This window comes from Rhinopithecus roxellana, chromosome 21 (assembly GCF_007565055.1).
Source record: "Rhinopithecus roxellana isolate Shanxi Qingling chromosome 21, ASM756505v1, whole genome shotgun sequence".
Taxonomy (NCBI): domain Eukaryota; kingdom Metazoa; phylum Chordata; class Mammalia; order Primates; family Cercopithecidae; genus Rhinopithecus; species Rhinopithecus roxellana.
Window position 1 is genome coordinate 16,077,313 of NC_044569.1, and position 24,786 is coordinate 16,102,098.

Sequence of the window (24,786 nt, forward strand, 5' to 3'; positions counted from 1 at the left end):
ATTATATTATATTGCGCCTCTCATATGTCATGGATGTGGTCTTGTTTTCTCCTCTTACTTCCTCCCCACACTATATTGAACCACAGTAAATTTCACAACCAAATTCAAATTACATGGTATATGGAGGATATAAAAAGCTCTGCAGTGTTACTTAGGCTTGAGACGAGAGAACACATGCTGTTCTATTGAGATGACATTTATTTTTTTATCGTGATTTTTCAAAAGTTCAAAAACATTTCCTTTCATCCAACCAGTAAGTTCTAGGGTGAGAGAGAGTTACTATACTGTAGAGTTACTGTCTACATTTATAGATGCAGGAAATGTTAAAACCATTTGTTCCAGGCCTCTTATTAGCTCAAAAGCAGAAGTGTATATAAAGACAAGAATATTGAGCCCTAGATTAGTAGAATTACTAATCTCTGATTTTTTAATCCTTCAAATCAATTAGCTCTCCATGTGAATGGTCTGGGTGATTTGAAAGTGAAGGATAGACGCCATTGGCATGTATTTGGGCACGTAGAGTCTGTTCCTTCACACAGGGCTCTGCAGAGGAGGGCGAGGGTCTCTATTGTTGTCCTCCCTGCACTGGCAGACCATCCTAGCCCTTTTCAAAATAGCACTGGGTCATTAATCTTATATAGATGTTCCTGATATGTGTTGAAATATTAATTCTATAACTAAACCCCATGTCCTCATCTGATGGATCATTCCTTTTCTCTCCATAGGTATAATATCAGATTTTACTTCCAGCCTAACTGTAAACCTCGCCAGACCACACAAGACGCTGACTTAGCATTCATTCTTAGTTTCCACAAGCAGAATGTCATAGATTGTCTGTGAACCAATTTTTTTTTTTTTTTTTTTTTTTTTTTTTTTTTTTTTTGAGACGGAGTCTCACTCTGTCGCCCAGGCTGGAGTGCGGTGGCCTGATCTCAGCTCACTGCAAACTCTGCCTCCCGGGTTTACACCATTCTTCTGCTTCAGCTTCCCAAGTAACTGGGACTACAGGCACCCGCCACCTTGCCCGGCTAGTTTTTTGTATTTTTTAGTGGAGATGTGGTTTCACCATGTTCAGGATGGTCTCGATCTCCTGACCTCGTGATCCGCCCATCTTGGCCTCCCAAAGTGCTGGGATTACAGGCTTGAGCCACTGGGCCCGGCCCCCTATTTTTCTTTATTATTCATACCTTTTTTTGTTACTTAGTATATTGGGCAGGAATCGAAAACAGCTTTGACTTGTAGAATTTTCTAGAATCCCTTTGAATTGGGTGAATTACACTATAACTCAACTCTGTCTTGTTCAATCATTGTTCCCCCATTGCCTGGCCCGTAGAAGGTCTTCATGTAATTATTGAGTTGATGAGTTTAAGCTGAATCTTTGCAGCATTCATCTGGATCAAGGAAGATGTAGTACTCAGTCAACACATGGCTGTTTTTGAAGTGCTCTCAAGGCATATCCATTACCTGAGAAGCCTCTTACACTGTAACTTAGAAAGTATGCTAGTACACTATGCAATAGCTCAGAAAATGTTGCCTTTTGAAATTTTATTTCAATAGTTTTTGGGGTACAGGTGGTTTTGGTTATATGGATAAGTCCTTGTATGGAGATTTGAGTGCACCCATCACCTGAGCAGTATACACTGTACCCAATATGTAGTCTTTTCTCCCACACTCCCCCCCAACCTTCCCCACCCCTGAGTCCCCAAAGTCTATCATATCACTCTTATGTCTTTGCATCCTCATAACTTAGCTCCCACTTAGAAGTGAGAACATGCACTATTTGACTTTTCATTCCTGAGTTATTTCACTTAGAATAATGGCCTCCAGCTCCATCCAAGTTGCTGCAAAAGATATTATTTCATTCCTTTTTATGGCTGAGTAGTATTCTATGATGTATGTATACCACATTCTCTTTATCCACTCGTTGGTTGATGGGCACTTAGGTTGGTTCCATATCTTTGCTATTGTGAATTGTGCTGCTGTAAACATGTGTGTGCAAGTGTCTTTTTCATATAATTACTTCTAGAAAATGTTTCTTAACAGTTCCTACTTCTTGGATTCCTTGCCCTTTTTGTGAGCCCCCTCAAGTTGTTGACAGTTTTCTTGAGGCTGCAGGACCAAGGCTTCAGTTTCTTGCTGAAAGCACCCTCAGTTCCTGGAGGCCACTTGCACCTCCTTACCTTATGGGCTTTTCCAATAAAGATGCTTACTTCATGGCAACTACTTCTTCAGGGCAATAGGGGAAGTCTCTCTGGCATGTTTGCCAGCAAGATGGTCATGTAGTAACATAATGGTGAGAGTAACTCCCATTACCTTTGCCATGTTCTGTGGGTTAGAGTCAGGTCACGGGTCTTACATACACTCAAGGGGAGGCTGTTATACAAAAACATGAACACCAGGAGGTGGAGATTAATAGGGTAAGGGGATTACTTTAGGATTTGTTTGTCACACTGAGGTTACACTTTATAGTAGGGAGTCATGGAAAAGTTTAAGCAGAAGCGTGCTTTGTATTATAGAAAACACATTAGAGAGGGCACAGTTAGAATCTCGTAAACCAGCTAAGAGGCTTTGCCGCAAACCACATGGGAGAAGACAGTGGCCTTAATGAAGGCAGTAGCCATGTGGGTGATGGAGACCCTAAGATGATACAGTCAGCAAAATTGGATGATTAATGGGATATGGGAAGTAAAGAAGAGGAGGAAATCAGGGATAAATGTTACACACATTTCTAACTTAGTAGTCGGTTGGTAGAAGCAGAGATACCTGGACCAGGAGCCTGGTGAGCATGGGGCTTACCTCGGAATTCTCCCTTCCCTGAGCTCCAGCCTGCCCTGTGGCCTCAGATCATGTCTATCTTAGCAGTGTCTGGATAAGATGGTGTTAATGGAGCACAGCAGGTTAGCCACCATCAAATAAACAACCACAAGCACTGGTCTTGCTAGTTGTCAGTCAATAGGGGCTCTGGCTAGAGTCTAAAGGACATATTATAAACCTAGTACTTACGTTCCCCCAAAATGACCATCCTAGTGTATAAGCTTTTTGGTAAATGAGTACTGCATACCAGGAGTGCAGTAGTACCCTCGATGTCATTGTTGTGGTAATGCCTGTGTGTCATCTGCCCAGCGGGCTGGCTCAGTGTGCTGGGCTCCGTCACCATCTTCCCCTGTTACTGCAGTGAACAGGCGTACTCCTCTAAATTATTGTTGGGATGGGGTGAGTGAGCCTCACCATTTCTATTGCTCTGAGAATGATCGAAGAATAATATTTTGAATGAAGATAGTGATTGGATTTGACACCGAATGTGTTTCAAAGGACACTTAATTTTTTACCAAGATGTGAGGTGTGAAAAGTCAGTAGTTTATCGAAAGAAATAGATAGCATGTTGAAATAACTATTTAAAAGATAGAATTTTTAATACTTGAGCCATTGTAAGATGCGGAACACTTTCCTGCATTTTTCCTCCTATGAAAAATTCTCTGAAACCAGAGTGACTCAAGCAGAGCCTGGAAAATACTGGAGAATCACATGATAGCTAAAAATAAGCACATCATCTCTAGCAGGGACAGTAAGCAGGGCAGAAGTAACTCGGTATGTGAAGGCTCACACTCACTGGATATGCTCAGGAGAGTCAGGCCCTCTGTCCTTTGCAGGGGCAGACTTTGAGACCACCGGTCAGCGAAGAGAGGTCCTCAGGAGCTGGTCATTCTGTGCTGCAGTAGCCATGCCCTTGGCAGGCCCCCAACCTGCAGTGCGCCTCACTCGTACGCTCTCCCAGGGACAGAGCCATTTATTTTACACTGTAATGACCCCTAAACAGTGGATTGGGAGGGAAACAGGCTGACTCATAGCTCTTGTTACTGCCTGTTTTCTCTTAAGCCCTCCCCTTGGAATCAATAGCACATGCCATTGATCACAGAATGTCTTTTTGTTGCTGTTAACATTGCAAAACGTGTATTTTGTGAAATTGCTGGACATTTGGTGACTGTTTTGTAGGATATAGAATAGGGTTTCTTAAACTATACCATTGCAGGTACTTTACCAAAAGCACAACGAATCTTGTCTTAGGCACTCGCTGCTCATACCCAGGGAAATTACTGCAGTAGCCCCCTAGCTGACCTTTCTGCATCTCCCCTCAGCCTCCCTGGTCTGTTCTCAACACGGCAGGCAAAGTGAGCTATTTGAAAGCAAAGCTAAATCATGTCACTCTGTTCAGGATCCTGCACTGGCTTCCCTTTTCCCCTGCGAGGTCCTTTTTGACCTGCCCTTCCAGTACATCTCTGACCTTCTATCTACCTGCAGTATCCCATTCTCACACTGCCCCACCCACCTGACCTGGCTCCTGAGTGGGGAAGGCAGGGCCTTTGCACCCCCATTCAGCATTTCCTCTGCCTGGTCTGCTCTGCTCCTGGCTGTCCAGACGGCCACCTTCCTATCCTGCCTCAGGTCTTGGCTCAGGTCTCACTCACTGTGAGAAACCTTGAAGAAGGAAGGGTTACTCCTGCAGCTGGCATGTTCCCTGCAGGAATCCTGGAAGTTGTGACTATGGAGTTTGCTACAAGAGCTGTTGGCTTCTGTGAAGAATGAGACTTTTGAGCCACAGTGACCCCACACAGGAGGTTCTCGCCTCCTGTATCTGTGCCAGACTGCTGCAGGACTCCCAGCAAGAGGGGCACCTGGCACTGCCCTGCTAGTGCTTGGTGTTCTGACCTCTGTTCTTCTGGGTGGCCTTGGTGTGAGTGTGGCCCGTGAAAGTACCATGGGTCTGAGTTGAAAAACGGAAACTGGAGGAAGAAACCATAGTGGATGCTTAGGCCTTCCATGAAATTCCTATTTAAAATTGCTACTCGCCCACCCCCAACCCAGCTCTCTCTACGCAACCCTGCTCTGATTTTCTCTTGTTCATAGCACTTATTTTCTAGTTTATTCTATCACTTACTAATTTATGTTATTATTTATTGTCTAGTTCCCCTGTTAGAATGTTAATTCCACAACGACAAGCATCTTTTGTGTTTCATTCATTGTTTGATCTCAGTTGCCTGTTAGCTTTCTCAGGTGCATAATAAGGTTATGGCTCAATAACAGTTTGCACAAATGAATGAATTAGGATAATTTAGAAGAAGTACAGACGAAGATAGATAGGGAGTGCATGGAATGGAAGGAACCTATGCCTTGGAGCCCATTGGTGGGTTATGGGTTAATCACATTTTTTGGTTCTAAAAGCAAATTTGTTGAAGCTGAGCATATTTACATGATGCAGTTGTGCATCTTTATACAATAGTTGTTCACTGTGTAAAAACTGGGTTAATCAATTTTTGTAAAAATGTTCTTTAAATAAAAATGAGCCTTATTTTCTTAGTATTTCAGCTGTTTTATTTTCGTAGTATCTAGAAATGGGAAACAAGTGTACTTTCGCATCATTAGTTGAATCAGGTCTCATTTGCTGAGTAATAATAGTAATGTAAGCTACCATTTATTAAGCACATACTATGTGCCAGATGTAATCATTTCCATGTATTAAGTCATGTACCCCTCCCAACTCTGGGAAGTTGGCACTGCTCTTCCTTTCTTAAATGTAAAGCAAGCAAGGTGGCCACAAAGCTACACCAGTCAGGAAGTAGTGGAGCTGGGACCCCTAGGAAGGCTCTCTGGCTGCTGAGCCCCCACTCTTGACCACTGCACTCACTCCCTCCCTAGAGGCAGGTGAAGGATGTCCAATTCCTTACCAGGTCTTCATTCCCACGAGATTGGTGTGGCTCGTGCCTGCTGTGTGGAGCTGCCCCTAGCTGCTCAAGGAGGACTGCCCACTCTTAAGAGCCTCCACTGAAAAGGAAGAGCTGCAAACCCCACCACTGGCTGCATTGGTCAGAATAGAAGTCATAAGGGCTGCAAACTGCCAATTTCAGAATAAAAAAACCAGCCTCCTAATGATCTCATGAATCAGGGCATCCCAGAACCCTGTTAAAGTTTCATTTGGCCTGAACTCTGTCCACTGAGGTGTTTTTTTGCCCTAAACTCAGAACAAATTACAGAATCTACAAAGTGAAAGTATGGAGACAGTTTTGAAGGAAAGACCAGCTCAATGTAACTTGAATTTGCAGTAATCAGAATTCTGTAGGGACTGGCAATCCTTTTGCAGTATGAGGGTTCTGATGTCAGTTCAGTTACCGAGGAAGTCCTCTTCCTGTGGAATTCACTCTCCTCATCAGTCTAGCCCATACCCCTTCTCCAGCAATGACATTACTTTTTTTTTTAACCAAGCTCATTATCTGTTAAAAAATATAATCTCTTTGTCAAAGTGCAGGGGATAATAAAGTAATATCAGATCCATCCACAATGAATCAGAACAGATGCAGTGTATCTTCTGCCATAGTTATTCAGCTCTGGGTTTTCTTCATTTGAGTGAGAAGGGCTGGGGGGATGGTTTGGGAGGGGAAAGGGCTCTCAAAGTAGAGAAAAATTGGGAATGACCATAACCAGAAGAGTAGTGGCCGCCTGCATGTGTGTGTGCACACGCTCATGTTTTTAATGTCTCTGTGGTTCTTGTCAACAGTATTAATGTCATATTTTTAGCTCCTCTGTTTATGATTTTGGCAAAAGGAATAATATGGCAGATTATGTGAAAAGAATTTCTAAATTCCAGCAGAGTCTTGGCCATGAAGGATAAAGCCAAGTCCAGTGCTTTGATTTGCTTCATTCTTCTGAATCCATTGGGCCTCATATGCCCAACATGTTGCAGCATTTTCCATAAACATTAAGCAAGCTACTAGTTATTGACATTAGACACGGCAACGCCCAGGCTTCACTAAGGCAGTGAATCCGACCACTCCGAATTGTTTTACAACTATGGTTAAAATGTCTTAGAATCATATTTATACCCCCAAATCCTAAAGGCATTAATTAAGACACAACTGCTCAAAGACTAGCATTGTAAATCATGTCCAGTGAGCAGATTCACAGAATTACAGGGACTTGGACAGAATTGATGCTTATTTTCCTCTGCTTCTGAGATTCCTTTTTATTTTGAAAGGTAAAATTAGGGAGGTAGAAAAGCTTGAGGGCAAAATGGTTACTTGCAAACAGGGCCACCACTAATTATGTTCTCAGGACATCATCAAATGCAGCTTGAAAAAAAATTGAAATATTTGAATCAGCTGCAAGAAAAAAAATCTATATCTGTATTACAGCCAAAGTAGGTGCACTCTCTGTAAAAGCTATTATGTAAATGTTTTCCACATAAGCATCATTGAGCTAAGAGGCCTGGGAAAGGTACAGAAGTCAAATCACTGATGGAGTGGGGCATTCTGGGAAGCAAGAAGATAGCTTTTGAGGACTTCGGTATCTAAAACCAGGATTGGATGCTGTCAGAGACATGTTGGGAGCAGTTTACGAGATTGGAATACAGATGGTAGCTCACATAAAAGTCTTCTATCAGTGTTAAGTTTATGACATTGATAACTGTGCAGTTTTGCAAGAACATTCTTGTTAATATTGCCCAGGTAAGGGGGAAAGAGTATCTGGCAGCCCCAGAAACTTTAGAGTGTGGTTGTTAGAAGACAGCGAGACCTAGAAAGCAAATAAACAAAAACAAGTTCTTCACTCTAAAGAGTTATGCTATATGTTAGGATATTGTCTATTATTTATCCTGAAAAGGAAAACATGAAATCATTGAATATAATGAGGACAAAAGGTTTCATTTTTATTTTTATACATTTAGTATTTCTTAATCATGTGACAGCTGCGAGGGGTAAATTACTTCCATTTCAAATTGCAGCTTGTGATGATTTAATGAGCCCACTTTACATTTATTTGAAAACGAGCTTTTAGTTTAACTGTTAATTATGGGGTTTTTGTTGTTGTTGTTGTTGTTTTTTGCCCAAACCTCGGAAGATAACTAAGCTCTTTCCCATGCCATTCCTGTTCTTTAATTTCTTCACATTTATTCATTTGAAGGTAAAAATGTAGTTAAGTAGGCCTGATCTCACATACCCTCATGCATCATTTATTTTCCTCTGTTATCAGTTTTTCTCCAAACAGTAGAATTTCAAGATCCCTCTCATTTTAAATATCAAATACTAATTACCTAAGTGATTGATTATTAAATGTTTAGAATTTTTTCCATTTCTTCCTTCACTCAGCCTGCACTGTGTCCCCGTTAGCAAGGCTTAAGGGTGGGGCAAAGCAGTTCTTCCTTCCCACTTGTGTGTAGGTGGTGGAGCAGCACAGGTTGCCAAGCCTGATTTTCATCGCCTGCACCTCTCTCATCTCAAAGGGATCCAGGAGGTGCACATGCTGTGTGCCAGTGGGAGAGCCCTGGGGCCCTAGGCCACCCCCTGACCTTTGCCTGATTTGTGAACACAGATGCCATTTTAGGGCTGAGACTCTGCTGAACCACAGCTTGGCGAGTCCAAGCCACACAGGCAGGTTGAAGTTGGGCTCTGTTAATAGCAAGGGATATTTCCTCAAGGGAAGAAAACAAAGCAAAACCTGTTTCCCCAAGTGACTGTGTGTGGCTAGAAGGGGGAGAGCATCAGTAACTGCAGCAGCTGCACCCTCCCTCCCTGCCATGAGCCGTGCTGAGCGCCTCCCGCGGTCGGGGATTCTCCCTGCGTGTCTCCTCACTGCTCTCCTGGCCAGTGTCCTCTGCTTCTTCATAGTTGCTCTTCCCTGAAAATGTGGCTTTGCCCAGGGGTTTGGCTTGCCACAACCCCTTCTACATCTTATCAAACATTTCAGTTTTTTTTTCAAGCTCTATTTGATGATATCCTGAGAATATAATTAGTGGTAGCCCTGTATTATAAGCAGTCAGCTTCTGTTTCTTCCATCACTTTTTTATTTTTAAATTGACATCAGACTGGATAAGGCCAGATACCAGAACATGAGTGTGTCTGATGATCCTAGCTCAGTTATTGCAACCACTTTGTTGTTGCTGACCTGCCTGTGAAAGACTGCCAGCGTGGGTGGGTCATCACATGCTCTCTAGGGAAGCCCCCTCTGCAAGGTTGTGGCCCTCAGGAAGGGCCAGTGAGCATGGCACAGGCTTGGACAGCCCAGCACAGACCACTCAGAATTAAGCATATACTGACTGACTGAGTTGACTCCACCTCTCCTGATTCTGTGTAGGTAAGGAGCCTAAGTAATTTACAGAAGGTAATCTTGAGAGGAAACCAAGGAGGAGCTCTCTTTCTGGGAGGCTGATGGTTTTTATTTGGTTTCCTTCTTGTCTTGGTGGTTCTTTGTGTCTGTGACTTTGACATTGGCATCAGCTCCTCAAGCTTCCCCCAGTGTCCTTACCCTGAAGAGATGCCTCTGCTAGGTCTTATATAATGAATTATAAAAACTATTATTGAATGTCTCTGGGTTAGGCACTGTGATTGGTGGTGAGAGCATAAGGTGACTAATACAGATAAAACTCCTATGTGCTGGCGTTTCCGCTCGTGGGAGAAGTAGGCATTAAAGAAATAGCCGTACCACAACAGTGGAAAGTGTTCAGGGCACTTTGCCCTTCCAGACAAAGTGACATCTGAGCTGAGACTGGAAGGGTGGTAGACCTACTTGCTCAGAGGAGGTAGGGGACAGGAAGGAGGCAGAGGGAATACAGCCTGAATTGCATGGTGTATTAGTTCTTACAGTGCCATAAAGAACTGCCCAAGACAGGATAATTTATAAAGAAAAGAGGTTTAATTGACTCACAGTTTCTCAGGGCTGGGGAGGCCTCAGAAAACTTAAAATCATGGCTGAAGGAGAAGCAAACATGTCCCTCTTTACACGGCAGCAGGAAGGAGGAAGTGCCAAGCAAAGAGGGAACAAGCACCTTATAAAACCATCAGATCTCGTGAGAACTTACTCACTATCACGAGAACAACATGGAGGTAACTGCCCCTCATGCTTCAATTACCTGCCACAGGATCCCTCCCACAACATGTGTGGATTATGGGAACTACAATTCAAGATGAGATTTGGGTGGAAACACAGCCAAACCATATCACATGGGGTGGTCATGAAGTCATAGAACACTGGCTTATTCCTGAGAACATTGAAGTTGCCACACTGGGAATTCCTAGATAGCTGTTGCTCATGTGAGAACTCAGCTGGAGAACAAAGACTGCATCTTAGGCATTTTTAGGGGCCTCCAGTGCATGGCCCATGGCAGGCACTTAATAAGTGTAATAAGTGTGTGTGAGGGGTGTTGATCATAGGCAGTCTTCACACTGCTTTCTGTTAGACTTCCTTTATATTAAAATATGAGGTATTGCTTATAAAAAGATCTGAATGAACTTGATATTTCCGAGCTGTCTCCCCACCTGTTAGGCTGGTGGCTGCCTCAGAGAAGACTCTTTGCCAGATCAGGTGTCCTCACCCTGCCTCCCCTACCTGCTCGTCTACATTGTTTTCTTTACCCAGTTGGTTTGCCTTTGGGTTAAAGAACTTGGTCAGCAGGATATGGAAGTAGTGTTCCAGGAGTGTTTTATATGGGCTTCAACAGAGATGAAGAAGGTTCCTCACGGCCATATACCAGTCACAAATAAAGCAAAACGTCAGCCCTCTAGAACGCTTGGGAAGCTCTTCTGCATAGGTGAGGTTTCCAGGGATCTGCAGATTTACCCTGAGAAATTCAAACTATTTTAAGTCTTCCCCAATTTAACCATTCTCATTTTAAAGTATATTAGGCACCTCCCTGTGTTTTTAAAGAAGTTTATTTAAAAAAAATTTTTTTAACAGAAAGGCCTGTATTTTAAAGGCTGTCATGCTGTCAGTGTTTCTAGAGGGTGTGACTTGCATCCAGAGCTAATGACCCCAGGCACCTGAAGACACAAATATAAATTTTATGGTCTTCCTGTTTTCTACTTTGTAATTAGGATGTTGGCTGAAACTTCTAACTGCTGTCACATACCTGTCTTTATAACCCTTCGGCTCTTGCTAATCTGTTGATACTAATAAACTGTGAAGTTGGAAATAAACTGTAAAATTGGAAACCATATCACTAAAAGTATTATTTACTTGTTTATGTTGTTAAACTTTTGCTCTTTAACCAAATACATGTTCAGTTGAGCATTGTGCTACGCACTGGGGTTACAAAGATGAATAAGATGTGTTTCTTGCTCTAAACAAGAGCAGGGGTTGGGGTATTAGGCCAGTGGGAGCACAGAGAAGGAGCACCTACACCAGACTGAAGGGATGGTGAAAAACAGAGATGCCACTTCATGGGGACTGTGTTCAGAGGAAAAGGGAATGGGCGGGCCCCCAGTAGTGGCTTGGAATTTCATAATCCATGAAGTACATTGCGTATACACTGGGACTTCTATTTTGGCCGCAGAGGCCATTCTTGTGTCTGTGCGTTGTTCTAGGTAGTGAGAGTCTGCTGTGAGCTGAGCTCCAGATAGGTGAGGTCTTACCTGAAACCAGTGGTTTTTCATTTTTCCACTTCATAACATTATTAGTGATGCTAAGTGAATCACTTGCTTAAGGTGCTGACCCTCAGATCTCCCCATTGTAAGGCTGTATTTTCCCCTTTAGAGTAACACATGTAAATATCTTGTTCCCCAAAACCCTCTCACGTAAAGTTTACATGTCCAATGATGAGCCCTTTCTGAATCGCTTATTAGTTACGGATGTCACAAAATTGTGATTTATTTTCTAGTTCCAGCATTTCTTGTACATTTACTGACTGCCAGTGTTCCTTAAAAAGAATTGAAAAGATCTTTATATTCTTTTCTCTTCCCTCTCCCTCTCCCTGTCTTCCAGCCCATCTCTCTTTCAGTCATTATAGATTAATAGATTTTATTTATCCAGTGCATTACAATAAATGAAGCTATTGTTCTTCCTAATATTCAAACTGTCCCAAGTGTGACTAGTGGGGAACCCCTTCGAGCTCTTGGTATTGATCCTGGAGCACCTCCTTGCTTTTTGACACAAGATATCCTCAGCTTACCCTGAACATTCCCTGCCCCATCCCTAGAATCAGCCATTTCTCAAGAAGCCCTTTTATTGCAGAATAACATTTAGAAACCAAGGTTTGGGCATCAGGAGTGCCCGCTGCTATGGAGATGTCATTGCTCTTAGGCATTTTAGTGGCTAAAGCTAGGAAATGTTTTAAAAGAGAAAAAAATACATTTGTATTGATACTTCTTCTGAAGTATTAATCGGTTATAAGATCTTTTCTCTTGTTTGTTAGAAATTCAATTAGGGTGATACTTTTAAGCTTATCTAAAAACCTTTCCTCTTAAAAATCTTAAAATTTGTTCTCTTACTCTTACATCTCCAGAGGGAGAAGGGACAATGGCATTAACCTCATGTTACTTGAGGAAAAAAAACAGCACTCACAAAGGTGAGATAAATTGCCCAAAACAACCATACTTTTAACTGTATACACTCCTGCTGAAATATTTGTACTCCTTCTGTATGGGAAGGGATCACTGGAGGTATCTCTTATATGTTATAGTAAGCTTCTTTTATATCATTCATTTTCTATATATCTAAAACACATTTTTAATATTACCAGTATTTAGCATTTATTCTGATTGCTTTCAGGTGCAGCTAAATCAAGTCCAGCAGCTAAACCAGGATCCACACCTTCTCGACCCTCATCAGCCAAAAGGGCTTCTTCCGGCGGCTCAGCATCCAGATCTGATAAAGATTTAGAAACGCAGGTCATACACCTTAATGAACAGGTAATGCATCAGCTCTGGCCACACCTCTAGGAGCAGTGACGTATGTAAGAGGTAGGGGGCCTAGGATCCCCTAGGACTGGGGTAAGGGAGGGAAGGTAAGGAGGAATCCTTGGTTTCAAGTAAGAATAAAAAGAATTGTTCTGGAAGACAAAATCAGTAGCCCATGATGAATAAAAAGTGTTAGTCACAAATCTCAAAGTTCTACATTAAGATGGGGCAGATGGCTTAGCCTTGCTGCAGACTTCAGACCACCTTCCCCTCCCCTGTCCCTCAGGGCTGTCATGAGCTCCTGCTAGACCATAGTCCATCCTGCCCACCTCTGGCCCTTCTAGATAGTGCTGCATTGCATTAGGGTGAGTCTATCTCCCTCTCTCTCCCTCCCTCTCTTTTTAAAGGCTGAGTCAGGGTTAGTCTGTCTCCCTCCCCTAATCTTTTTTCCCTCCTTCCTTCCTTTCTTCAGCTATTAGTAGTTGAGCTCATTCTATATGAAAGATATTACGCTTAATGCTGGTAGTATAATGGTAGTAAAATAGATACCTTTCCTTCCGTCATAGAACTTGTAGATAGCAATTGCACACAGTAGGTTATTACACGAGCTAAACAAAAAACCTGATACTTCCCACAATGGCAGAAGTTGGGTGCTGCAGGAGCACCGAACCCAATATTTGGGGGATCTGAAAGGCCACAATTGTGTTTTAAGTAGAAGAGCTTTCCTTTTAATTTAGCATTCCTCACAGTTATGGTAAAATCTAGCTAGTTCCACTGTCTTTGAAATTTTCATTATAAAATCTTAGGTACTTCTCATCTTTCCTAAGATTATATGTAGCTTAAAAGTAATAAAAGCAACGGGTAGTGGAGGGCCCATACAGGAGAGCCTTTTATCCTGGCTACCCTGCCGCTATGAGAGGAGCCTTTACTCCAGGGCCCCAGGCTGTTCCCAGCCACTCACTGGGCCAGTCGTGGTTATTAATCTTATTCTTGATGAGCCAGCAAGAGTTTAGAAACAGCTTTTGTGATAATTGTATATTTGTAATCAAGAATCTAGTTTAATGAAGGCAGTTTCTTAGCTAGGGTGTTTCTTTACAATTCTGATCACTTTATGGAAAAAGGTGTAAAAACTTAAGCCATCCAGCAGGTAGGACTTGGATTTGGAAACTGGAATGTTCTAATTACCTGCTGATTCTCAGTTTGAGTCCTGTTTCCAATAATGACTTCTTCTCAATTAAAAGGCAGTAAGGACAGTCATAAAGAGCCTTGGGCCACATGTCTCAGGCTCCAAGAAAATCAGAGTAGACCTAAAGGCTGTAATGCCTTGGACCTAAAGTTGGTCCTCCCATATCCATGGGTTACCACATCTACAGATTCAAGCAACCAAGTATTGCAAATATTCAAAATAAAAAATAACGATACAAACATAAAAACTAATACAAATTAAAAACAATACAACATAACTATTTACATAGTGTTAGGTATTATAAGTAGTGTAGAGATAATTTAAAGTATACAGGAGTATGTGCGTAGGTTATATGCAAATATGACATCTTATATTGTCGTATATCAGGGACTTCAGTATCCATGGGTTTTTATATCTGAGGGACAATCTGGAATCAGTTCCTCTCAGATACCAAGGCACAACTGTAGAACTCTTTTTCCTTAAGGAACCCAAATTCTTTTGGTATCTTTCTTATCTTGTGTTTCTTCATGACTCCTCCCTCTCTTCCCCATCTACCACACCCAGTGTCCCACCTCTCCAGCGCAAAGTATGACCACGTGGAAACCTTGAGGTTCTCTCCCCCTTACAGCCTGACCCAGCCAGCCCCACTTCCTCTCCTTGGGGCTGGCTCTAGACTCCCGTTGGCTCTCCAGATCACACACAGAGCCCATCCCCAGGGAACCCAGACCTCTAAAATGCCTCCACTAAACCATCCTACCATCCACAATGCCACTCAGAGAACCGAGCGAGAAGAGAGAGGAATGGTCCAGTGCCACTTTCCTGTTATAATCCCTTCATTACTTCCAAAAGGCCTCACTCCCCATTTCTGGCCCCTGATACCTTCACACCGAGGAATGTGCCTCCCCCTGTCTGTCCCTCAGAAGGAAGACACACCCTGCATTGTGAGTCCTTCAATCAATATTACTGAGCACTTACTCCAAATTTATATCCATGGTTAACTGTTGCCGTTCCCTCCTTTTTCTGTCTTGGAGCCAACAGGATGCCCCTCGAGTCTGGGAGGGGGCCCCACAGGCATCATGGTGTTGGAACAAAGAACACTCAGGTGAGGAGAGGCTGAGGGGAGACCCTGATGCTGAAGGGTGAAGCACAGTCTTCATTGAGAAAGGGACAAGTGCCATAAACTTGGAGGATTCTCATTTGCTTGGCCTCTTGCATTTTCTCAGGCAATTTCCCATGATGCACTAAAGAAGTAATACTATGCTAGACCAGTCCCATGAGAGAAATGAATCAAAAGACATACAGTAGGAAAAGTCATAAACAAAATAATTAGGGACTTGTTCTGGATAGTGGGTTAGCCAACCAGAAGTGGGTTGGAGTCAGTGGATTAGCCAACTGGAAGTAGGTTGGTCATTGCTCAGGGAGCGCAGGTGAGGCCGGGGATGGGTGTCGGTTAGCCCAGGCGGAGACTATAGCCATCACTGAAACAGCAAGGCCTGCAGGAACCTGCAGTCTATGGCCACACTGGGAGGAGTTGGAAGAATCATAAGAAGAGAGCTGCTTCTCCTTTTCTAAGATCCATCTCCAGCATCTCCTTCATTGCTTAAGCATCTGCCACAACACAAGAGGGATGAGGCTGGCATTGGTCCTTGTGAGTGGGACTATGACAGTGGAATTTTGCTTGCCAATTGATCTTTCATCATATAAGTTAGCTAGTGTTGGTTTTTACTAGGGAATGTTGGTAGTGGCAGCTGTTACCTAATGCATGTGGAATATCACTGAAGCCTGATTTGCACTAAAGGTTTGTCTGGAAAAGCCTCAGCTATTTGTTCAGTGTGCAGAACAAAGCCCTAGGGGGCCAGACAGACCTAGTTTTCGTGGGTGGGATGTGTCCTTGCCTGGTACAGGGGGCTGAGGGGTGGTAACACACCTAAGCTGCCACAGATCATCTGCTGGCACTAGCACAGGATTGAGATGGATTTTGTGTCCAAACCTGGGGAGAGGTTGGTTTGTTTTAAAGCAGGAAAGAATTTCTAGAATAAGAGTTTTCTTTTTTCTGGAATTTAAGCTGGTCACCTTCACTTTTTTTTTTTTTTTTTTTTTTTTTTTTTTACATCTTACAAATGTGCAAGCTATAGTATTAATAGAAATGAGTTAAAAGCAAACTGGTTCTCCTCTGCTTTGCAAGCAGCTACCTGGGGGCGTCAGTGAGGGTAACTCTGAATCTACAGGATGGATATGGTTTGCCAGGTGCACAGGAAGAGGATGGACGCTGCATGGGGTCAGTGTGTGTTTGAATGAATCAGTAATTCCAGTTGGATAAAGCATACACAAAGGCCCGGAATTATTAGAAGGAGAGAGTAGGAAATTTTGCATTCCAAATTAATTTTTTGAAATTCTATTAGGGGTGATTTTTAAGATAATGACAGAGAGATTTTACCTAAGGAGGGCCATGAAAGATTTAATTTACCACCTGAAGCATATACCCTACATAAAAATAAACAAAGGGTTTAAGCAAATGGAGATCCTCAGAGACCAGGAACAGAGTAATAGTTTGGGCCTGAGTGTAGCTGCTGTGCCTGGTAGACCGAGATTTGAAGCCAGATCTAGTCACAACCCCATCAGGGTTTCTTTAGCTCTGGGTATCCGAGTTCTTGGACCCTCTTTTGACCGCTGCCTCCTCCCTTCACTTGGACTGTTCTGTAGCCACCGTGAGAAGCTGCACATCCCTGGAAACTCTGTGAACCAGGATCGAGAGGAAGAAAGAAGGCATGAGGGTTACTGTGGTGAGGGAATAGGCCTTCCTTGCCCTCCTGCCTTCCCAGTGACGTACCCAAAGCCCGAACTAGAGAAATTGAGACAGATCCATTCAGCCAGGCTTTCGGTCTCACCCAGTTTTCCTCGTGTCACGAAGCCCCACTTTCTCCCTGGAGAGCGTTTGTCTAATGTGGCTCAGTATCATTTGTGAAAGGGTCTACAGCTAAGGGCGGCTTCCATGCAAGTGATCTAAGGGAGGGAAGGTCCTCAACATAAATCTAAATAGCCGTGCTTACAGCCTCTCTCTTCTGCTTCTCTTTCCTCCTCCCATTCTCCATTTCCTGCAGAAGATGAGCAAGTATTTCAGTCTGTTCAGGCTGCTAGAGCAGAGTACTGTAGACAGGGTGGCTTATAAACAACAGAAATTTACTTATCACAATTCTGGAGACTGGGATGTCCAAGATCAAGGCACCAGCAGATTCAGTGTCTGCTTGAGGTCCCATTCTTCATAGATGGCACCTTCTCTTCGTCTTCACATGCTGAAAGGATGAATGAGCTCACTTGGGCCTCTTGTCAGGACACTCATCCTATTCATAAGGGCTCTACCCCCATGACAGCCACCTCCCAAAGGCCCCACCTCCTAACATCATCACCTTGGGTGTTAGGATTTCAACATACACATTTTGAGGAGATACAAACTTTCAGACCACAGTAACAAGTTAGAGGAAAGATGTGTTCCAGCCTATGTTAGCAGCAGACGAAAGCTCACTCCCAGCCTGCGTGGAACCGCACAAGCAGAAGGCCCACTCTGTCCCTGGTTAATAAACGCTCAGTTGCCTGAAGGGAATGATCAGAGTGCTGTGGAGAATTGGACGTTTTGGCCCAGGGTCAAGCTCCAGACAACAGCCCTGTTGTTTCTCCCTCAGACTTACACGTCGGTTATTTCTGCCCCTCTCTCTGTCTCTCTCTGTCTCTCTCTGTCTCTCTCTGTCTCTCTCTCTCTCTCTCTCTCTCTCTCTCTCTCTCTCTCTCTCCCTCTCCCCCTCTCTCTCTGTTTTGGGTTTTATTTACAGGAATTGCTGGTCACTTCTTATACTATATTTTGGGTGGTATTTTTTCTTCACTCTCACTCCATTGCAGGTACATTCATTAAAACTTGCCCTTGAAGGCGTGGAAAAGGAAAGGGATTTCTACTTTGGGAAGTTGAGAGAGATCGAGCTACTCTGCCAAGAACATGGGCAGGAAAATGATGACCTCGTGCAGCGACTAATGGACGTCCTGTATGCTTCAGAAGAACACGTAAGTGTGAGGAGCACGTGACTCCTGTGTTCTAAAATGACTCTCTTGGTCAAAGCACAGTAGATCGGCATGCCTTGGAACACGTCCCCAGGACCTCAGTGAGAATTACCACTCGGCTGAGTGCGTTTGATAGTCCCAAAGGAATAAACCTCATTATCATCATGATCCATTGACCCATGCCTATGGGACAGGCAGTCATACATTAATCTGGGAAGAGATGGGTGGGGTGGGGAAGGCTTTGACAGAAAAATATGCTTATGCAGCCAAACTCCAAGTGGTCTGCAGTTCTCTGAGCAAATGAGCATTAAGAATTTGTATATGGATTCCTCCTTCATGCAAATTCGGAGTGTGGTTAAAGGAGAAAATAATCTAGATGCTTTTCCCATCCCCAGAAGGCCCATAACTGACTGTTTTTACTTCGTAGCTAGTTGTCTTGGTTACTCATTGCCAGGACAGACCAGAGCTGTGGGACAGCCACATGCACACCTCCTTTATGGGGAGGACCTGCCACCAGAGTTGCTGTTCACAAGTGCTGATGGAGACCCAGGATGTGGCTGTGTCAGGGTGATGAAAAGCAGATGTGAGAAACGGGGGAGGAATAAGAATCTAGGAAGCAAGGAGAGGAAGGGGGCAGGATGCATGGCAGAGACTGAGGCAAGGCACCCCGGGTCTGCCAGTGGCAGGAGAGAGAGGCCCAGCAGCCCGAGGCGGGGGTGGGAGCCCGATGTGGCTTCACCTTCGACTGAGCCAAGTTGAGGGGTTGGGGTGTCCAGCTTCTTTTATGTCAGGCTGATGCTAGTGGAAGCGGCCCAGTCTCTGGGCTGGAGGCCTGTGATGTTCTGAGGGCCTCCAGTGGAATTGTATGTGTTGATCTCTCTATAGGACGTAGCAAGCCATCAGCACGTTTGCTTTCTTATTCCAGCTGAATCCCAGGCAAATGTTTACTCCATTTATGCCTCAAAATACTAGCACTGAAATTCTCCTGAACTGTAAGGCACTATATCTGTGGTTTGGAAGCTCTCTACCACTTTTTTTTTTTTTCATTTCTTCCAAATACTTTGGTTTAAATTATTTCTTGGTTATCAATAGCTCAGAATTTGAAGCCCCGAGAATCCACCTGGTTTCCATGATGGCTTCATAAAATCCGGTTCTCAGTATTTTCAGATCTGATGGAAGAAACCAGAGACTGATCTGTAGTGTGTCTGCAGCTGCCACAGCGTCACATATATGATGTCCTGTGTGTACAGAGTGCTTGCCCTCTGTAAGCACCAGATGGACTATGGTTATTCTCTTCACAAGCTTGTTTGAGGCTAAATCAGCTGAGGTCTCCACACCACCATGAGGCTGAGTGAATGGCGCTGCTGTCTGTAATAACGCCTGCTAGTGGGAATAAGGCCAGCATGCAGGATCGAATCTTCTTCCCAGCCCTGCCCTTCAAACGAGGGAAACCCTGAGTCTAACCTCATGCCAGATTTTGTCCCAAGAGGGAATCCATGTGCAGGAGCACTGCCTGACAGTGAACTCCAAATGAAGTGTTGGAGAGGTCCACTGAATTCCCGGCTAAGGATAGGTGGACAGCCTCAGGCAAGAGCTCTTGCCTCCTGGGTGTGATTTCCAGGGGGTCTACCTAGATGACTGTACTCAGTTTCTGTTCTGCCATACCCGTCACCACCCGACCCCCACACACATACATCCCAGCACCACCTTGCCACCATCTGGATTCAGAGAGCAATTCCTGCAATGTACATGCAACTAAAATGCAGGCATCCCAAGAAGAAAGAACACTTTAGGCCGGGCGCGGTGGCTCACACCTGTAATCCTAGCACTTTGGGAGGCCGAGGCAGGCGGATCATGAGGTCAGGAGATCGAGACCACGGTGAAACCCCGTCTCTACTAAAAATACAAAAAATTAGCCGGGCGCGGTAGCCGGCGCCTGTAGTCCCAGCTACTCGGGAGGCTGAGGCAGGAGAATGGCGTGAACCCGGGAGGCGGAGCTTGCAGTGAGCTGAGATCGTGCCACTGCACTCCAGCCTGGGTGACAGAGTGAGACTCCGTCCCCCCCCCAAAAAAGAAGAAATAACACTTTAAGGCCTCATCATTCATTAAGACTGAATAATAAGTTTAGCAGACACCTCTTCTTCTGAGGCACCTGGGTTGGGGTTTGAGGTAGAAGGGCCTAGGGCTTGATGTGTATTAGCTTATTAGCTCCTGTAATTCTCTAGAGAATCCTGTTAGGATTGTTAGCTATTGTTGTCATCCCATTGTACAGATGAGGGAAACTAAGGCAGCAGAGAGGTTGAATATTTTTCCCAAGTCTAGGAGCAGAATAATTTCCATTTGAACCCTGAAATCTGAATCCTGAGTTTATGTTCTCCCTTCTCCAACTCTGAGCCACCTTTTAAATGGTATTATGACAGTAGTAATGGCTAATACTGATTGAGCATTTAGTATGTGCTAGGGATTGTATTCATGTCCCACGTAGATTTCTGATCTTAACCACATCCCTGTGAGGTGAGTAGTTACTTATCTACATTTTATAGTTGAAATTACTTACCCAATGGCTCATGGTTAATAAGCTCCAGCACTAGGATTTGAACCCAGATTTATCTAACTCAGAGGCTAAAATCATAAGGACTATGTTACCTCCCTTGCCGAGTATTGGTTACCATGGAGCAGGGAGGAAATAAACATGGTACCAATTGGGGAAAGCCTCAACATTGACTGTCTACTTGACAGTCTTCAGTTGAACACACTAAAAATTTCCAAATTTTTACCTGGGTTTTCTCTAAATGACTCCCCTTATCTCGTTTTATTGATTTGCACTTTCAAAAGCCTAGTTGTGGCCTCTTTTTCTGGGCATTCATCTGATTTTAAATCAGCATCCATGAAGAACTTCAGTTTTCTTCTAGCCAGTTTGTAACTTTTTAAACCCACTTTGTTGTATCTCTGGCACTGCGCTGACATCATCAAATAGATTTAAGGGAAGGAAGAGAGAGGGGAAGAGACAGAGGCATTGGCCTATAAGTATATGCTGGGGAGTACCCAAAATTCAAGAAGAGAATTACTCAGAGTAACCAGGCAGTTGAATCTGGCAGAGAAAACAGCCTTAACATAAATTGCATGTGTGGGTTACCAGAGCAAGATGTTCAAATGCAGTTGCTGGCTTAATTTTTCTAGTTCCAGGATATTTTTATTGCAACTTTGTGTCTGTAAAACTCCAAAAGAGACACATCAGGCTATACTGAGTTTTCTACAGAGAGTAAGCCGTTTGATCTGGAATATGCCAGGTGTCCTTATCTGGAATGTGACAAGACCCATTTTTTTAAACCTTGGTTTTTATGCAGAAAGAAAAGGAAGACTGCAGTGGGCCTGGATGCCGTGCTGGGTGCTTTCCATATCCTGTGCATGCATGACTCTGCCAAGAGGCTCAGGAGCAGCTAGATACTCTCCTTTCTGCCCCCCAGCACTCCACCTGCCATAGGTCCAAGAAATCATCCTGGATATCGTAACGCCTCCAAGTATTTTCATTTCTCCCTGAGAATATGGAATCTGGTTTCTCTGGAACCACCCAGAAGCACATAGCCAGTCCTACTCTGGGGGAGTGAGCCTTCTTAAAGCTGTACCCTCGCCTACCTTCCCCTATGCCTATGGTCTGTAAAAGCATCAGTTTTGAAAAGAATGTGCTTAGTGGTTACGATGCCACCATACACCACTGCCCCCATCTCTGGGAATCCTGCTTTTGCCCCACTGTGCTTTCCTCTGACATTGTGTCCTGTTTTCTGGCCAGCCCTACACTTGGGTGATGGATAGATTTGCACCCATGTGCAGGGATGATGTGCATGGCATCTGGGAGGAAGCGCCAGCACTTTGTTCATGATGCTGTTGGTACAGCTGTGTGTACAGAACTGAGATGGCACAGATGCCTGGTTGTCTGCCTTTCCCAGAGCCCTCCTGGAGATAGAAGGCCAGGTTGTAGCACGTGCTGTTCAGCTAAACATAGATGGACATGCTTTGCTTTGACATTTGAAGTAGGAGTATTTGCTGGGGAGATCTCTTTCCCTGAGTGATTACTTAACACTGATTGGCCTCTGATTCTTATATTTAAGCCATCCCAGAATATGATGTGTGGAAGATGTGAAAATCCAGGTGGGAGTTTTGAGTAGAAAATAACAGAGGTGGTTCAATTCCCAGTTGTAGAAACCTAGTGGAAGTTTCCAGAGCAGATACTTATTCTCATTATGTTTTCCCCTGATACTTAGCTTGGAGCCACAGGAGTCTGGGCTGAGGCATTGGCTACCTGCTCCCTGTGGATGCTGTCAGCTGAAGGGCACCAGCTTATGAACAGTTACTTGTTTCCTGCAGGGACAGGCTGTGCTTCTGTCACTGGAGGTCCTCTTGTCACTGGGCTAAGTGTTGGCTATAGAAAAAGACCCAACCCCTCCTCAGAGGAGCTCCCAGTCCCAGTAAGGGAGACAGACAGGGACATGACTAACTGGAATATGTGTCAGATGATGACAAATGTGATAATGGAGACATAAATAAACTTGCGTGGGGAGCAGATAAAAGCTGCCTGGAGGACCACACAGAGACTTCATAGCAAAGTTGGCATTTGTGTTGGATGTTACAGGGCGACTGGGAACATCAACAGCTATAGAGCTAAGTTAGGGAGAAACTGCATGAGCAAAGCAGAGAAGAAAGACCAGCAGCCACAGCTGGCATGGTGGCAGGAGACAAGGCTACAGGGTGGTGCCTCCCACAGCTAGGAAGCCAGGAGCTGTTGGAGCTTCCTGATGGGCCTTCCTCTCTCCTTTGCCCCCATTTTCCTCCCACAGTGGCCAAAAGCCTTCTTCAATACCATCTTCCAGTTTGCCTCTCTATCTAATGATTGTAAGGAAACTAAAGAATGATAGTCTTCTTACAATCACTCACAGCTAAACGGAAAGATGTGAATAGATTGATGCGCGCATAGTAGAATTATTAAGTGATGCTCTGGTGCATTAGTCTTATATTTGGTATAGGTTTTGCCTGGCCTTCTACTTAGACATGGGTTTAAGTTCTTCATTCTTGTATAAGGCATAGAAAAAGATTGTTTTTTCCCGTGAGCCTGCAGTAGCATTGTGTGGGCTGTGAGCTCTCAGCTATGATTTGTAACACCTCAGAATTACAGATGTGTTCTGCCAGACTCTCAGACTGCCTTAACTTGCATGCCAAGCATGAGCAATCCATTGATAAATTGGGAGCTTTGCTGGTATTTCCCAGTGAGAGCTGTCTGGGGTCCACAGTTCCTGCAGATGCATGACATCACAGAGGGGTCCTGTGACTGAGACTTAAGCTGGGTTTGCATGAGGAGCAGCTGCCCTGGGCATCTGGAAGCCTCAGAGCCATAGACAAGGCCAGCAAAACTGCTGTCTTGTTAGATGTGTTTGGAAAGGAGGCCTAGCCTAGTGGCTTCCTGGCCCTCTAGTTTGTTACAGGCTCAATGATTACTTGAATCTAGGTCTTTCAACTTGAACTCCATTAGCCCACAATAAACTCCTGGTTGTGACGTGAGCAAACGAGAATTTCTGCAAAATGTAAAACAGATCCTCATTTCTGAAATCTTTTCAGCAGTCTAACATGCACAGAAACAATTATATAAAGAAAAGCATACTTTAGACCAACTGAAGTTTGAGCAATACAATATGGAAGACACCACACTCACGTTCAAGAGTTAGGATGCTGAATAAAACAACATAACTCACCGCGGGGGGCTCAGAGCCTGGCTGGAGAGACAGATGTGTAGCCAGCCACCCAGCAGGAACACATGCAGGACTGTGGTGCACCCTCTCACCGAAGCAGAAACTGAGGATAGGAAGGTTGGAGAGGGAAGCCATTAACTCGGGGGTGCAGGCAGTGAGAGAGGCTTCAGGGAGGAGTGACTTTCTCGTAATTTAGAGGAGCATGTGGCAGGACAGACAGCTGGGAGTTCCCAGCCCACCATTCCTGTCAAACTCCCATGAATGTTAGTTTCATTCTTCTCCCCTGGATGAGAGGAGAGCACTGGCTTAGGAAGGCCAGTGACTGTTTCTTGTCCCGCGCTGGTCCAGGAAGTTCTCTCCTGCTCCCCAAGCGTGTATGGCCACACTGTCGGTGAGGCACTGACTCTGAGCTGAGAGGACCAGACTCACATGTGCCAGGCAGAGGGCAAAGCATTGTGCAGAGGAAGCGCCAAGAGCACAGCTGCTGTGATGCCTAGCGGTCTGGGGTCGATCCGGCAGAAGGGGAGTAAAGAGGGGATCAGGGCTCTGAGATCTCCCCGAGGTCAAAAAGCACCTGCAATTAATCCAGGAGTGCAAGGGTCAGGAAGACACATGATGTGGTCAGAGAGAGCAAGAGATTGGGCCTAACATTCCAGAGGTGGAGCCAGTTCTAGGTGGTGAACACAGGGTGGTCATGGGGTAGGGAGAGCTCACATTTGCTGAATAAGGGGCCTGTCGGCACAGTAAGAGACAATGCCAGATTTTATCCCAAGTTTTCAACACAATGTCACTGTCTACTGTTGGTTGTCACAGAAAGGGTTACTTTTTTTAAAAAATTACTTGCACTTCTAGAATATATTCCAGAGTTTTCCCACTAAGAAATAATAACCACAGCTCACATTTCTGTTTACAATGTGCCAAACACTCTTCTAGGCACTTTATCTATTTTAACTCATTATCTCCTCTATTGGATTCGAGGAGTCCTTTGATTCATTGATTAATGAAATGCATTGAAAATGCTCCTACATGGATACTCTTATCCCCAACTTTACAGATGAGGAAACTGGGCCCAGAGCAGTTAAGTTCTAGGCCCAAACCCACACAGCCTGTAAATAACAGAGCTGGGATGTGAACTTGAGTCCATGTTGTAACC

General features: G+C 44.3%; 1 protein-coding gene across 5 annotated transcripts in view; it reads left to right on the forward strand.

The window, feature by feature from the left end:
- MAPRE2 (microtubule associated protein RP/EB family member 2) overlaps window positions 1-24,786 on the forward strand; it is a 162,877-nt gene that overhangs the window by 133,495 nt on the left and 4,596 nt on the right. For 4 of the 5 annotated variants that reach the window (XM_010362716.2, XM_010362715.2, XM_010362714.2 and 1 more), the window contains 2 exons: window positions 12,529-12,668; window positions 17,737-17,895. In XM_010362716.2, the coding sequence (XP_010361018.1) occupies window positions 12,529-12,668; window positions 17,737-17,895 (299 nt within the window). Of the gene's footprint in view, window positions 1-12,528; window positions 14,945-17,736; window positions 17,896-24,786 lie in introns of those variants that run through there. The other variant, XR_004055690.1, reaches the window with a different exon arrangement.